We start from the raw sequence: 15,121 nt of genomic DNA on the forward strand, positions 1-15,121 counted from the left end.
TAGTGGTTGCTTTTCTTCTGCTGTTAATGTTCTGGCTTTGGTTGTATTTTGTGGAGGCAGTGTATCTGCTAGAACTAATAACTCTGCTGTGTGCCTTTTGCTAGTTGTTGGTAGTGGTATGTTTTTGTTAGAATGTTATCAGTAGAGGACAGGTTCCCTCAGCAGTGGACTGTTACATTGGTCTTGTGTATGGAGTGTTGCTCTTGGTCAAATTTTGTTCAAGGTGAATCTGCTATTCTTCTGCTGTTAGTGTTCTGGATTGTGGTTTTCTGGCTGCTAATCTGCTCTCCTGCTTGGAATGTTTGTGGTCCTATGAGCTAGTGTTGGTTTCTCACCAACACTATGCTTGGTTATCCTTTTTTGTCCTTTTTTCTTTCTCATCCTTATTGTTGAACTCCAATATGTAATGTATGATTTCATCATCAATAAATATTTTTAAAATTTTCTAGGTTAATAGAATTTCTGTATATTTTTAACCAATCGAAATTTTCTATTTGACATTTTTTGAAGCCGAACAAAACTATAATATCCCGTGCAAATTAAACAAAATGTGTGAAATGTGGCAAGAGGGATTATCAATTGTGAATTCATTCATTCATTGAACCACAAGAGAGAATGAATGATCACCAACTCAAGGCATGTAGAAAAGTCCACAAAAGAGGAAGCATATTAGAAAAAGAAAAAAACGTGCACTTTTATTCTTCAGAGCCATGTTAATGAAAATTTCATGCCTTGCCTTTACACTGTGTGAAAAGAAAAGAAATAATAGCATTCTCTCACTATTATGTTTGAATGAGTAAGAAAATAAAGAATGTGAGAGAGAAATATGAGTGAAATTTGCTTTTATTTCTTTATATTTTAAAGGACAATCTTGGTAGTATTATAAATATTTGACAACCAATAAATTTGTTTCTACCCACTCTTAATGAGGAATAAATAGACTTATTAAAAGAGTTCTCTTTCTCACCATTTCTTACTCTACTTATAAACCAAATAAAATTAAAAAAAAAAAAAAAAACTCTTTCTCATCATTTCTTATTATTTCTCACCCAATAACTCCATCCAAACGCTTAACCTGAAATACTCTTTTCTCAACAAAAAAAAAAAAAAAGAGAAAAGAATTGCATCTCTCTCATATCAAAAAATTACATGCCTTGCATATAAAGAAATGTATTATCTTTTATTCGGATGACTCAAAGAATTCTTCGTGACATCCAATGTAGTTTGTGGCTAAGGCTTAAACACTATATATACCCCTCCCTAGTCCCTCAGGTTTCCTCAGTTATGTCAAGACTAGTCTCAACTATCGATTCTATCCTAAAGGCCTCTCTCCTATTCATTGAGCATCAAAGTTTGTCGGGATTTTATTTATTCCGATTGAGGTGATGTAGTTTTTATGTTATTGTCGTGTTGATGTTAATTTTAAATAAGCTCCTGTGGGTTATGTTGATAATTTAATGCAAGATCATACATAACATGGTTTGTGCCTTATGTTTATTTTACAGGAAAAGAGAAGAAAATGTCGATATCACCGAATTCACAGTGGAGAGGATGTGCAGCAAACTTCCCTCAACCTGTCAATGAAGAAGACGAGCGTGCAGCTCAATTTTTGGTAGAAACTGTTTACTACTTTAACTGTCGTATTGCAGCTCCCCCTCTGCCTGACATTGTGTACAGAAGTAGCAGTGGAGAAGAAGACATCCTCCGCCATGTCTTTCGCTAGGAACTTACTGTTGGAAAAATGGTTTAATATAGGCATATTTTTTTAGCCCAAAAATCGAGTGGGCCCCAAACGTCTTTTTGAGTGGGTCCAAAGAGGTGAAGTGTTCCTTGCCGCGTGGCAAGTCACACGGTGAAGACGGAACGTCAAAACCATTTATGAGTGAATGGAAAGTTGACGTCGTTTTTGGGTCTAACATTAATTTTTTAGATAAAATTCATTTGAATTTTTTCAATAAAAATTATTGTGGGAATTTAATTTAATTCTAAAATTCAAATTTTGGGTTCCTAAGTGGTTTCTTCAAATTTGTAATTGTGAGAATTTAATTTAATTCTAAATTTAAACTTTTGGTTCCTAAAAAGTTTCCTAAAGTTTGTACCTCTTTATTTATTTATTTATTTAACTATTTCAATAGTTTAATATATATATATATATATATATATATATATATATTTGAAATAGTTTAAATAATAAATGAACCTACTGTTCCTTTGTTTGACCAACGAAAACTTTTCAAATTTGTTTTCAAAGTGCTAACGGTCAAATCAATGTTTGAATTCATGGTGCACCTGTTCATTTCTTTAGTGCATTGGTTCATTCCGGGTTTGGTACCTGTTCGGGCCTTTGGAAATTTTCCTATAAATACAATCTGATTCTAGCAAACTAGGGGTCAGGAAAAAATCAGTCAAGTTGTCTCATTGCTGTCTAATTTTTCTCTAGTGCATTTATTCTTCATATTTAGTTTTAGAATAAATTAAAGAGAGTATAGATCACAGGTTTGGTTCGCCGAACAAATTGTTTGAAGTGCTACTACAATTTGTGAAAATCATTGTATTCTGGGAGATAGACGCCACTCAACCGTAAGCACAGTAGCGGGGCGAATCTGTCTTAAGGACAGAGTGTCACACACTGGACTTGGTCATAATTTTAATTCGGTTCGATAAATAAATATGGTATGTTATTTATTTATTTTGTTTGAATTTATTTCAAGTTATTTTATATACACAGAAGATTGTTCCAACAATCTTAAGACAGATTCGAATTATTCTGTTTACAGAATTTTTCGTTTGTTTCCTTTTCTCTTTCTTTTTTAAGAAAATTATTTTTTGTGGATTTAAAAAATAATATTCTGGTTGGAAAAACAAATAGTGATTATATGCTATTTGACAGATAGTAGTAATATACTGTCTCTTTTCTTTGACAACAACTAGTAGTGTGATACTGGTGCATTAACAATTCAGAATATATTTTTGTGGAATTTTTTCAGAAATTAATTTTGAGTTTTAGAAATTATTTTTTGAGTTTTCATTACTTAAAATTCTGTTTTAGTATTTGAATTATTGAAGTGTTATAGAAATTTATTTTCTGTGTGGAATTAATTTGGTTAAATAAAATTTTATTTTATTTCCAAATTAATTGAAAAATAAAAGTTATTTTCTTATTTCTTTTATTTTACAGAATTTAATTTTCTGTGTGGAATTATTTTGGTTAAATAAAATTTTATTTTATTTCCAAATTAATTGAAAAATAAAAATTATACTTTTTATTTCTTTTATTTTACAGAATTTAATTTTCTGTGTGAAATTATTTTGGTTAAATAAAATTTTATTTTATTTCCAAATTAATTGAAAAATAAAAGTTATAGTTTTTATTTCTTTTATTTTACAGAATTTAATTTTCTGTGTGGAATTAAGTTGTTTAAATAAAATTTTATTTTATTTTCAAATTAATTGGAAAATAAAAGTTACATTCTTGTTTCTTTTATTTTTACAGAATTTAATTATGTGAATTTGGTTTAATTTTCTGTGTAGTGTAAATTCTAATTATAATTTTGTTTTATATATTAGAATTGATGGCTACTGAAACAAATGCCCATACAAGTACTATTGTGGTGGCTGCAATTGCACCAACCCCCTCTCCTGTGGTGACAGTATCAATAAATCATAGAGAGAAGCCAGAGAAATTCTCAGGAACTGACTTTAAAAGATGGCAATAGAAAATGTTGTTCTATCTTGCAACTCTAAACTTGGCTCATTTCCTCCGTGAAGATGCTCCTATCCTGGAAGAGGATGAAGCCGACCGCCAAGTGGTTGCTGCGGTTGATGCTTGGAAACATGCCGATTTCCTTTGCCGGAATTACATCTTGAATGGACTTGACAACACATTATACAACGTCTACAGTCCAATCAAGACAGCAAAGGAACTTTGGGAATCGTTGGAGAAAAAGTACAAAACGAAAGATGCCGGCTCAAAGAAATTTGTGGTTGGCAGATTCTTGGATTTTGTAATAGTTGATTCAAAAAATGTGATCAGCCAAGCTCAAGATTTCTAACGCATTCTGCATGACATTCAGTGAATCCTTCCAAGTTGCAGCCTTAATTGAAAAATTACCAAAAGGCTGGAAGGAATTCAAGAACTATCTCAAACACAAGCGCAAAGAAATTTCTATGGAAGAATTAATTGTGCATTTAAGGATTGAGGAGGACAACCGCAATTCTGAAAAGCGGACTGGTAAGCATCCTGTGGAGTCTAAGGCAAATGTGGTGGAACATGCTTCAAAAACCAAGAAACGAAAGTCTTCTGGAGAAAGTTCATCACAAGGCTCTAAATGGAGGGATAATAAAAAGTACAAGTTTAATGGCAAATGTTACATCTGTGACAAAGAGGGACATCGAGCCAAAGATTGCCGTAGCAAAGGCAAAAGCAAAAGAAGAACAAGCAAGAAGCCTGCTCAAGCCCATATGACCGAAGTGGACAATATTTCCAATGGTGTCGATGACATCAATCTTTCTATAGTTGTTTCCGAGGCAAATCTTGTCAGAAATCCTAAAGAATGGTGGGTGGACACTGGTGCTACTCGCTATATTTGTGCCGACAAAAAGATGTTCACATCTTATTCTTCAGTGGACAATGGTGAACAACTCTTTATGGGTAACTCCTTAACTTCCACAGTTGAAGGACAAGGAAAGATTGTACTTAAGATGACATCAGGAAAGGAACTCACTCTCAACAATGTGCTGCATGTACCGAACATTCGCAAGAATTTAGTTTCCGGATCTTTATTGAGTAAAAATGGGTTTAGGCTAGTTTTTGAAAGTGACAAGTTTGTACTTACCAAAAACGGGATGTATGTAGGAAAATGTTACATGTCTGATGACCTTTTCAAAATGAATGCAATGACTGTTGTACCTTCTGGTATTAATAGAAATACATCTTCTTCTTACTTGCTTGAGTCTTCAAATTTATGGCATGGTAGACTAGGACATGTTAATTATAGATCTTTGCGTAGATTAATTAATATGAAATGTTTACCTAAATTTGACATTGATTCAAATCATAAATGTGAAATTTGTGTTGAGGCAAAATTATCTAAAACTCATTTTCATTCAATTGAAAGAAGTACGGAATCACTTGAATTAATTCATAATGACATTTGTGATTTTAAATCAATTCAAATAAGAGGTGAGAAAAAATATTTTATCACTTTTATAGATGACTATACTAGATATAGTTACGTTTATTTAATTCGAACCAAGGATGAAGCTTTGTAAACTTTCATTCAATATAAGAATGAAGTTGAGAATCAACTTGGTAAGAAAATCAAGAAACTTAGAAGTGATAGAGGTGGTGAATATGAATCACCTTTTGGTGAGTTTTGTAAAGAACATGGAATAATTCATCAAACCACCGCTCCTTACTCACCTCAGCAAAATGGAATTGCTGAAAGGAAAAATAGGACTTTAAAAGAAATGATGAATGCCATGTTAATCAGGTTTGGATTACCTTAGAACTTGTGGGGGGGAAACAATACTTTCTGCAAACTATATTTTAAATAAAGTACCCCGAAAGAAAGTGAATCAAACACCTTATGAAATGTGGCATGGAAGAGTACCATCCTACAAATACTTAAAAGTGTGGGGGTGTTTGGCTAAAGTGGCTATTCCTAGTCCTAAAAAGACTAAGATAGGTCCTAAGACCATTGCTTGCATTTTCATTGGTTATGCCAATAATAGTAGTGCATATTGGTTTTTGATTCATAAATCAGAATATTCCGAAATGCATGTAAATACTATTATTAAGTCTCGGAATGCATCATTCTTTGAACATGTATTTCCAAATAAGACTGGACAAGAGACTAGTAGTCATAAAAGATCTCATGATGCCATTACTAGTCAGGATCAAGAACATGATCAAGAACAAGAGTTAGATCAAAATGAGGAAGAAAAACCTAGGCGTAGTAAGCGTGTTAGAAATTTAAAATCTTTTGGTCCAGATTTCCTAACATTTTTGTTAGAAAATGAGCCTTTAACTTTTAAAGATGCTATGTCCAGTCCTGAAGCTCCTTTATGGAAAGAAGCTGTCAACAATGAAGTTGAATCCATCTTGCAAAATTACACTTGGGAATTGGTGGATTTGCCACCAGGTTGTAAACCTCTTAGCTACAAGTGGATTTTCAAAAGAAAATTGAAAGCGAATGGATCAATTGACAAATACAAGGCTAGACTTGTGGTCAAAGGTTTTAGACAAAAAGAATGTCTTGATTACTTTGACACATACTCACTGGTTACTAGAATAACATCCATTAGAATGCTAATTACCATTGCATCTCTATACAATCTAGAAATTCATCAAATGGATGTGAAAACTACTTTCTTAAATGGTGAGTTAAATGAAGAAATTTACATGGAACAACCAGAAGGGTTTTCTGTTCCAGGGAAAGAAAAGAAAGTGTGTAAATTGGTTAAATCATTATATGGTTCAAAACAAGCGCCAAAGTAATGGCATGAGAAATTTGACAAGGCAATGATGTTAAATGAATTTAAAATTAATGAGTGTGACAAATGTGTTTGTATTAAAAACACAGACAAAGGTTATGTCATTGTATGTCTTTATGTAGATAATATGCTCATAATAGGTAGTAATAATGATATGATTAAAACTACTAAGAAAATGTTGAATAAACATTTTGACATGAAGGACATGGGCATTGCTGATGTAATTCTTGGTATGAAAATTACCAAAACTTCAGAAGGATATGCTTTGTCACAATCTCATTACATTGAGAAAATATTTGACAAATTCAGCAAAGATGATGATCATCTTGCTAGAACACCTGTAGATGTTAATTTGTATTTTTCTAAGAATGTATAGGAAAATATTTCTCAATTGGAGTATGCCCAAATTATTGGAAGCTTAATGTACTTGATGAACTGCACTCGCCTAGATATAGCTTATGCAGTAAGTAAATTAAGTAGATATACGAGTAATCCGGGAGTAGAATACTGGAAAGCAATTATAAGGGTTCTTATATATCTCCGATTTACTCGTAACATTGGGCTTAACTATACTAGATATCCAGCAGTACTTGAAGGATACTGTGATGCAAATTGGATATCGGATACTAAAGACTCGAAGTCCACCAGTGGGTATGTCTTTACTCTTGGTGGGGCGGCTGTATCTTGGAAATCTTCCAAACAGACTTGTATTGCTCAGTCTACTATGGAATCTGAATTCATAACTTTAGACAAAGCTGGGGAAGAGGCAGAATGGCTTCGCCACTTCCTTGAAGATATTCCGATATGGCCAAAACCGGTGCTTGCTATATGCATACATTGCGATAGTCAATCAGCTATAGGTAGAGCACAGACTCATATGTATAACGATAAGTCACGACACATTCGTCGTCGACATAACACCGTGAGACAACTACTCTCTAATGGAATTATTTTCATAGAATATGTTAAGTGTAAAGACAACATAGCGGATCCACTAACCAAAGGGTTAGCAAGAGAGTTAGTTGGGAATTCATCGAGGGGAATGGGATTAAAGCCTATTAAATAAGAGTTACCACAACGGCAACCCAACCTAGTTGACTGGAGATCCCAAGATCTAGGTTCAAAGGGACAACCAAGTTGTGATTGCCTCAGAAGGATCACTGGGGAGTCTAACTCCTACCCATTTCTATGATGAAATAGTGATGTCTGTAGCGTTTTAGGTTAAGTCAAACTTTTAATGATTCTTATATCTAGGTTAACCTAGTGGAGTATAGCAGGATACTCTTCGTAATAATCACCTATGTGAGTGTGAACTGGGCCGGTTCTATGAGATTTGTGAAGGGCTACAATTCTCTAGAGCACTCATGAAAGACCAGGTTGTTCAGGGCCGAAATGAACACAATAGTGAGAACTAAACTGTGTCTGGGAATATACTCTGTGAGTTCTTTTGTCTTGGTTTACAAAAACGACTGAACAGTTCAAGACATCATGTTCACTGGTTAGTTAGTAAATCCGATAGTCTCACAAGGGAAGATTCAAAGCCAAAAGTTACCTATCATTTGCAGAATATTACCAATTTCTGTACTCTCTGAAATTAGATCATGTTGTTGCATTTTCTCTCCGTCAAATTCCATTCATGTGGGGGATTGTTGGAAAAATGATTTAATATAGGCATATTTTTTGAGCCCAAAATTGAGTGGCCCCAAACGTCTTTTTGAGTGGGTCCGAAGAGGTGAAGTATTCCTTGCCGCGTGGCAAGTCACACGGTGAAGACGGAACGTCAAAACCATTTATGAGTAAATGGGAAGTTGACGTCGTTTTCGGGTCTAACACTAATTTTTTAGATAAAATTCATTTGAATTTTTTCAATAAAAATTATTGTGAGAATTTAATTTAATTCTAAAATTCAAATTTTGGATTCCTAAGTGGTTTCCTAAAATTTGCAATTGTGAGAATTTAATTTAATTCTAAATTTAAATTTTAGGTTCCTAAAAAGTTTCCTAAATTTTGTACCTCTTTATTTATTTATTTATTTAACTATTTCAATAGTTTAATATATATACATATATATTTGAAATAGTTTAAATAATAAATGAACCACTGTTCCTTTGTTTGACCAACGGAAACTTTTCAAATTTGTTTTCAAAATGCTAACGGTCAAATTAATGTTTGAATTCATGGTGCACCTGTTCATTTCTTTAGTGCATCGGTTCATTCCGGGTTTGGTACCTGTTCGGGCCTTTGGAAATTTGCCTATAAATACAATCTGATTCCAGCAATCTAGGGGTCGGGAAAAAATCAGTCAAGTTATCTCATTGCTGTCCAATTTTTCTCTAGTGCATTTATTCTTCATATTTAGTTTTAGAATAAATTAAAGAGAGTATAGATCATAGGTTTGGTTCGCCGAACAAATTGTTTGAAGTGCTACTACAATTTGTGAAGATCATTGTATTTTGGGAGATAGACGCCACTCAACCGTAAGTACCGTAGCGGAGCGAATCTGTCTTAAGGATAGAGTGTCACCCACTCGACTTTGTCTTAATTTTAATTCGGTTCGATAAATAAATCTGATATGTTTTTTATTATTTTATTTAAATTTATTTCAAGTTATTTTATATACACAAAAGATTGTTCCAACACTTACCCCTATCGGGAGGTCTTTCGGAATGGATTCCAAGCAAGGCGTCAAGAAGGCACTCTCGACGAGGTCTACTTCAATCTGGAACACTACGTCCATCGTGGTGGCAGGCCTCTTGATTCCACCCTACCCACCGCCCATGCCTTCGTTAGCACCACGCTTAACACCGCTTGGCATCCCAGCCTCAACATTGAGACTAAAATTGAGGTATATCGATACGAGATATATGCTCCCGGTGGCATTTGGGTCGCTGAGACTCTTGGTGATCGTTACCAGTACGCTGCCCGAGACGAGGTCTGCTTTGTTGCTGGGATCGCCCCTCAATGCATCCGGTCTGCCCAACTCTTCAGGCTTATTGCTAGCACGAGGTATACAAGACTGGAGAAAATAGATAACGTAATAAGAATAAATGGGAAATTCAACCCACAATCGCATCCATCAAGGTTGCTCAACATTCGGTGGCCAATATTTGATTGCTTAGATGCAAATTGTGGGAGGGTGCCTCTAACCATTAGTATTTACCAACCCAGTGCCATCTCCGTCTCCGAGCAAGAGAAACAACAACAACAGGAAGTGTCCATCGACTCTGACTTTGACTGTGACACCACCCATTGGTATGCTGGCAATGTAGCTAACTCTGAGAGCTACATGAATGCTGCATTTCGTTCATCTCGTACAAATGAAGCCTATATATTCTGCCATGGGTATCCATCCCTCACAGGCACAGCCTTTGCAGAACATGGAATAGACTGTGCTTTCGGGTCTCATAATGAGAATGAAGCGTCCATCTTCTCCGGGAATCTCTGTGCACAGATTAACTACACACCAGGCACCACCAATGACAATATAATCAAATGCCCGATGACCATTACTGCAATGTTCCCCTCCTTCAAAGGGACAGTCTTTGAAAGCGGTGTAGACGCCGCGTTTGAGTCAACTAAAAGGTATGAAGCTTACCTCTTCAAAGAAAACCAGTATGCTTATATAAACTACAGTTCTGATTCCCACCTCTTTGTCAACACTCAAGGCTTTCCTAGTTTGAAAAACACCATCTTTGAAAATGGAATTGATGCAGCGCTAGCTTTGCACAGGACTGATGAGGCATATCTATTCAAAGGGGATTCCTATGCACGCATCAACTTTGCTCCCGGCACCACAAATGACTACATAATGGTTGGCGTGAAGAAAATTTTTCCCAATTTGCCCTCTTTACATTGCATCTTGCCTCGCAAAAACCATGGTCTTGAAGTTCATGATCACACTAAACCTGATGATGATCGTGACCATGATGAACTCTAAAAAGTCAATCCTACACACCAAAAGGTGGATGGAATGCTTTGAATAAGAGTTTGGCTCGGTGGTTTGGCAACTTCTATCTAATTTATCTTTAATTGGAATAATTAAAGGAGTAGTGGGGATTTTATCTTTGGATGAAGACAGGAATTTGTAACCGGGCATCAATAAATATTGGGTAAATTACAAACACCTCCCTCGAGATTTGGTGAAAATAAAGATTCTCTCCTGAGGTTTGAGAAATTATATCCCGCCCCCTGAGGTTTATATTTTCATAACAAATTGCCCCCTGAGGTTTTTATTTTCATACAGATTCCCCTTTAATTTTTCTTAATTTGTTATGAAAATTTGACCTCAGGGGACAATTTATAATTTCTCAAACCTCAGGGAGAATCTGTATTTTTATCAAATCTCGAAAGGGGTGTTTGTAATTTGCCCATAAATATTTATTCTTGAAAAATTATTCAATGAATGTTACGTTCATTGTTGCCCCCCCCCCCCCCCAAAAAAAAAAAATTTACATATACATTTTGCCAATTTAGTGTGGAATCCTCATTCTCTACAGTTTGTGCAAATACGACACAATAACATCATAAATGACAATCGTTATAGTAGCAACTCTTTGACGGAAGATAACCACAACCCTCACAGTAAAGGAACCTAAGCGGGAATCCGAGTTTCAGAGCAAAGCTCCATCTAAATTTTTATCTATAAGACCCACCAGTCTCCATCATTCACTCCTCCTCCAAGAGATTAGGCCCTCTCAAGGGTAAATGCGTCAGTTTGGACCTTTTTTGCCTAGGTGTGGTGTGGTGTGGGAGAGCTTCTATTTGCACATCCCTATTCCTCTCTTTACACACACTTAATAAAAATTATTTTTATTATAATTTTATTTTTAGATGAAATTGCTATTATAGACATTAAATAAATACATTTGGAATTTGAATGTCGAAAAAATAAAAAAAAATTCAGAACTCTACTTCCGAACAAGTTATTTCTTTTCGGAATGCTACTTCCGAACCAATTGTTTATTTTTAGAAATCTACTTTCAAACTAATTATTTGTTAAAAAAGATATGTAAAAAGGGGAATGAGTGTGTGCAAATAGAAGCTCCCGTGGTGTGGCGTGCTACATTTCTATTACAAATAAAAATAAATAAATAATTGTAGCATTAAACGCAGGGGTTTGGACTTCTTTGGCTCGGGTGTGATAGTGTTTAAATTTCAATCAAAGTCAAAAGAAACCAAAACAACATGATGATAACAATAATAAACTCTGTTGGTATTGAGATGGTGATGATTATTATTTATGATGATATAATAACAACAACAACAGCATTTCCTTTAGGAACAAAAAAATATTTTTGTAATTTATTTTTGGTTTTCACCGCCACAAACCATTCACGAGACTGCACAATCTAAAGGACCATACAGCGCTACTTTAAACTTAGCAGTTAGTAATCGATGTTACCTTCCAACTTCAAACTTCAACAGTATGAAGGAGAGAAGTGTTTCTATCACTTCTTCCAGAATATTGAATCAGCATCAGAGCTGGATCACGATATGCAGTGACTAATTCGTCAAGGAACTCCGCCATTGAAGGATCATTCTGATCATCACGGTCTTTCTTTATCAAACTCTGCATGGCACGCAAAATGCTCAGCATATATTGGTTAGACATGTTAATATTATATAATAACCTATCCTATTATAATATGTTATTCATATGTTAGTATATAATATTATATAATAGGTTATTATAATATGTTAGCATTATAATAGATTAGTGATTGCTTGCTTTCATCATTAGTGTTTCCTTTCTGTAAGCCTTTCGGCCACTTTCGGTAAGCTGCTCCTCAATGGCTCCTCCAAATTATGTAACCTCTCCTCTATATAAAGGAGTTAACAACACAGATACAAATATATAATAAAGGAGATATACAATTTCTCTCTACAATTTATTCTCTTTTTATCAATTTATCTTCTATCAATTTATCTTACATGGTATCAGAGCTATAGGTTAAGCTCTTGGTGCTCTTCACCTTCTGGCGGGCGGCAACTTTGCCTTGACCGCCCGCCGGACCTCAACCTAATCCGCTAGAATTTTCTACACATAACTTCGAGTTCTTCGCCATCAACGGCGGCAACATACTCCCTGAAAGAGAGACAGACAGGACGACCTTGAGCCATGGCACCACACGGGTTTAGAGAGAGAAAAGGGGGACGATACCCACACTGAGACATGCACTTATCTCACACACGGAACATACAGCACAGACGGAGAGAGAGAAAGCAGACACAAGACAAGAGGGACACACCCACCATAGAGACAAGAGGCCACAACGTTGATTCACGTCGGGGGGAGGGATCATTAACAAACCATACACCGAGCTCCATTCTCCACAGCCACAGACACACGGCAGCAGCAACCCAACATACACTCCACACACCCGACAAACACACACAGACCCAACACACACAAGGGGGAGACCATACACACACAGCTTCATACACGCTGCCATAGACAGAGCTTTATACACACTTATCACACCCACGGGTAGGACCTTTACACCCAGCAGAGGCATACACAACACACACAAGGACACACGACACACCTCTCTCTCTCTCTCGGCCTCTCTCTCGGGGTTGGTTGAATGTAAAGTTGTAAACTGATGAACAAAAAAAAAAAAACGACACACACAGAGGACCAAACCCAGCTCTCTCTCTCTAACAGAGCTCTCTCACTCTCTCGGCACCTCTCTCTCGGACTTCCTCCTTTCTTTTATTTTTTATTCATCATCATATTCTCCACCACCTTCCTTTCTTTTTTTTTTAAACAATATTTTTGAACCAACAAACCATGTGCTGGTTTTACCCAAATCAATGGGCCACCCTACACCCAAATCAATGACTCTTTCCTATTTTATTAATCTCATGGCTGGGGTTTGAACAAACCCGTGAGCCCATTATCACTTTATTTTATTTTATCTTTCTTTTTTCATTTAAAAAAAAAAAATCCCTTTTCTCTCGCGAGATTTCCTTATTTTACCACTCCATTGGTGAGCTTTTCCAGATTCCTATTCCCACTACCTTCTTTTTATTTTATTTTATTTTTTCTATCTTTCTTTTTTCATCAATATTTCATTATTATACATCTCAGTTGGTGAGCATCATCCCTTTTTCCATTATTTTCTTCTTTTTATTATTTTTCCACCACCAAAACAAAACAAAACACATTCCATTTGTTTCAACCTCCAATAGGTTTCTATCTTCAAACCTATTTGAGTTTGAGGGGGGGTTATACATATATCATGGTGAGCATGGTTACACACCATGCGAACCACCCAAGCCACCCCATGGCGCACTCCTTAAGTCGCCACCTTGGTGCACCACCAAATTCTTCTACATCGGTCCGACATGACCCCGTAAACTGTCCCGACATTTATTCCGGTTAGCTTCTATAACAACGGTCTGACACGACCACACAGTGTCTGCTACATCGGTCCGGCATGACCTCGTAAACTGTCCTGCTACAACGGTCTGACATGACCCCATAAACTGTCTTGCTACAACGGTCCGACATGACCCCATAAACTGTCTTGCTACAACGGTCCGACACGACCCCATAAACTGTCTTGCTACAACGGTCCGACACGACCATACAGTGTCTTCACCAACGGTCTGACACGACCATACAGTGTCTCCTATCCACTTTTATTTGTCAGTTTATTTTCTTGTTTTGTTACTCTCTCCAAACTCAAGTTGGTTAGTGTCTATCCTTCTTGAGTTTGAGGGGGGCTGTTAATATTATATAATAACCTATCCTATTATAATATGTTATTCATATGTTAGTATATAATATTATATAATAGGTTATTATAATATGTTAGCATTATAATAGATTAGTGATTGCTTGCTTTCATCATTAGTGTTTCCTTTCTGTAAGCCTTTCGGCCACTTTCGGTAAGCTGCTCCTCAATGGCTCCTCCAAATTATGTAACCTCTCCTCTATATAAAGGAGTTAACAACACAGATACAAATATATAATAAAAGAGATACACAATTTCTCTCTACAATTTATTCTCTTTTTATCAATTTATCTTCTATCAATTTATCTTACAAGACAGAAATAATGCAACTGGAAAAATTCATAAATAAAACATTAATATATGGGAAGGGAAAAAATTTAAGATTAGGCCGACTATTGCTATGGAACTACAATACGACTTCACGTTAGTACAGTGAGTAACATACAACCTACTCTCTTTTTTTTTGGGATTTTGATTCTTTTTTCTTTTTAGTAGGTAACATATACAAAATGTCTAACCAACAAGGCCTAGCCTAGTTGGCCACCATGCCTTTCTTAAGGCTTAGTCCCAAGGAGGTCATGGGTTCAATTCCCTTTAGGGGTTGAATTAAGGGAGTGTAAGTACTTAGGTGCTTTGCCAAAAGTGGGGAGATAATTAACAATTAATATTTGCCGATCAAAAAAAAATACAAAATGTCTTCCATATCAATTAACATCAACTAAACAATAAAAATCAAGAGGATGAAAAGATAATTGGTGTTCTGTATAAATGTACCTCAGCAGAATAATCCTGGAATATGAGTAGGAAACGTGTCCGGCAATAGTCATTGAATACAAGAGTGAGAACTGGGAGAGGAACACAAAAGCTGGATGCTAGGGGAAGTTTCT

At 35.7% G+C, this 15,121-nt stretch overlaps 1 protein-coding gene across 1 annotated transcript; it reads left to right on the forward strand.

Annotated features, from left to right (window-relative positions):
* Window positions 1-1,280: 1,280 nt before the first annotated feature.
* Window positions 1,281-10,544, forward strand: LOC114291780 (uncharacterized). Its single transcript, XM_082924092.1, has 4 exons — window positions 1,281-1,382; window positions 1,506-2,673; window positions 3,568-4,972; window positions 9,123-10,544. The coding sequence occupies exons 3-4, from the start codon at window positions 4,063-4,065 to the stop codon at window positions 10,430-10,432; spliced, it is 2,220 nt and encodes a 739-aa protein (XP_082780218.1). The 5' UTR covers window positions 1,281-1,382; window positions 1,506-2,673; window positions 3,568-4,062; the 3' UTR covers window positions 10,433-10,544.
* The last annotated feature ends 4,577 nt before the right edge of the window (window positions 10,545-15,121 follow it).

This window comes from Camellia sinensis, chromosome 4 (genome assembly GCF_055761805.1).
Source record: "Camellia sinensis isolate YWXY chromosome 4, ASM5576180v1, whole genome shotgun sequence".
Lineage (NCBI taxonomy): Eukaryota > Viridiplantae > Streptophyta > Magnoliopsida > Ericales > Theaceae > Camellia > Camellia sinensis.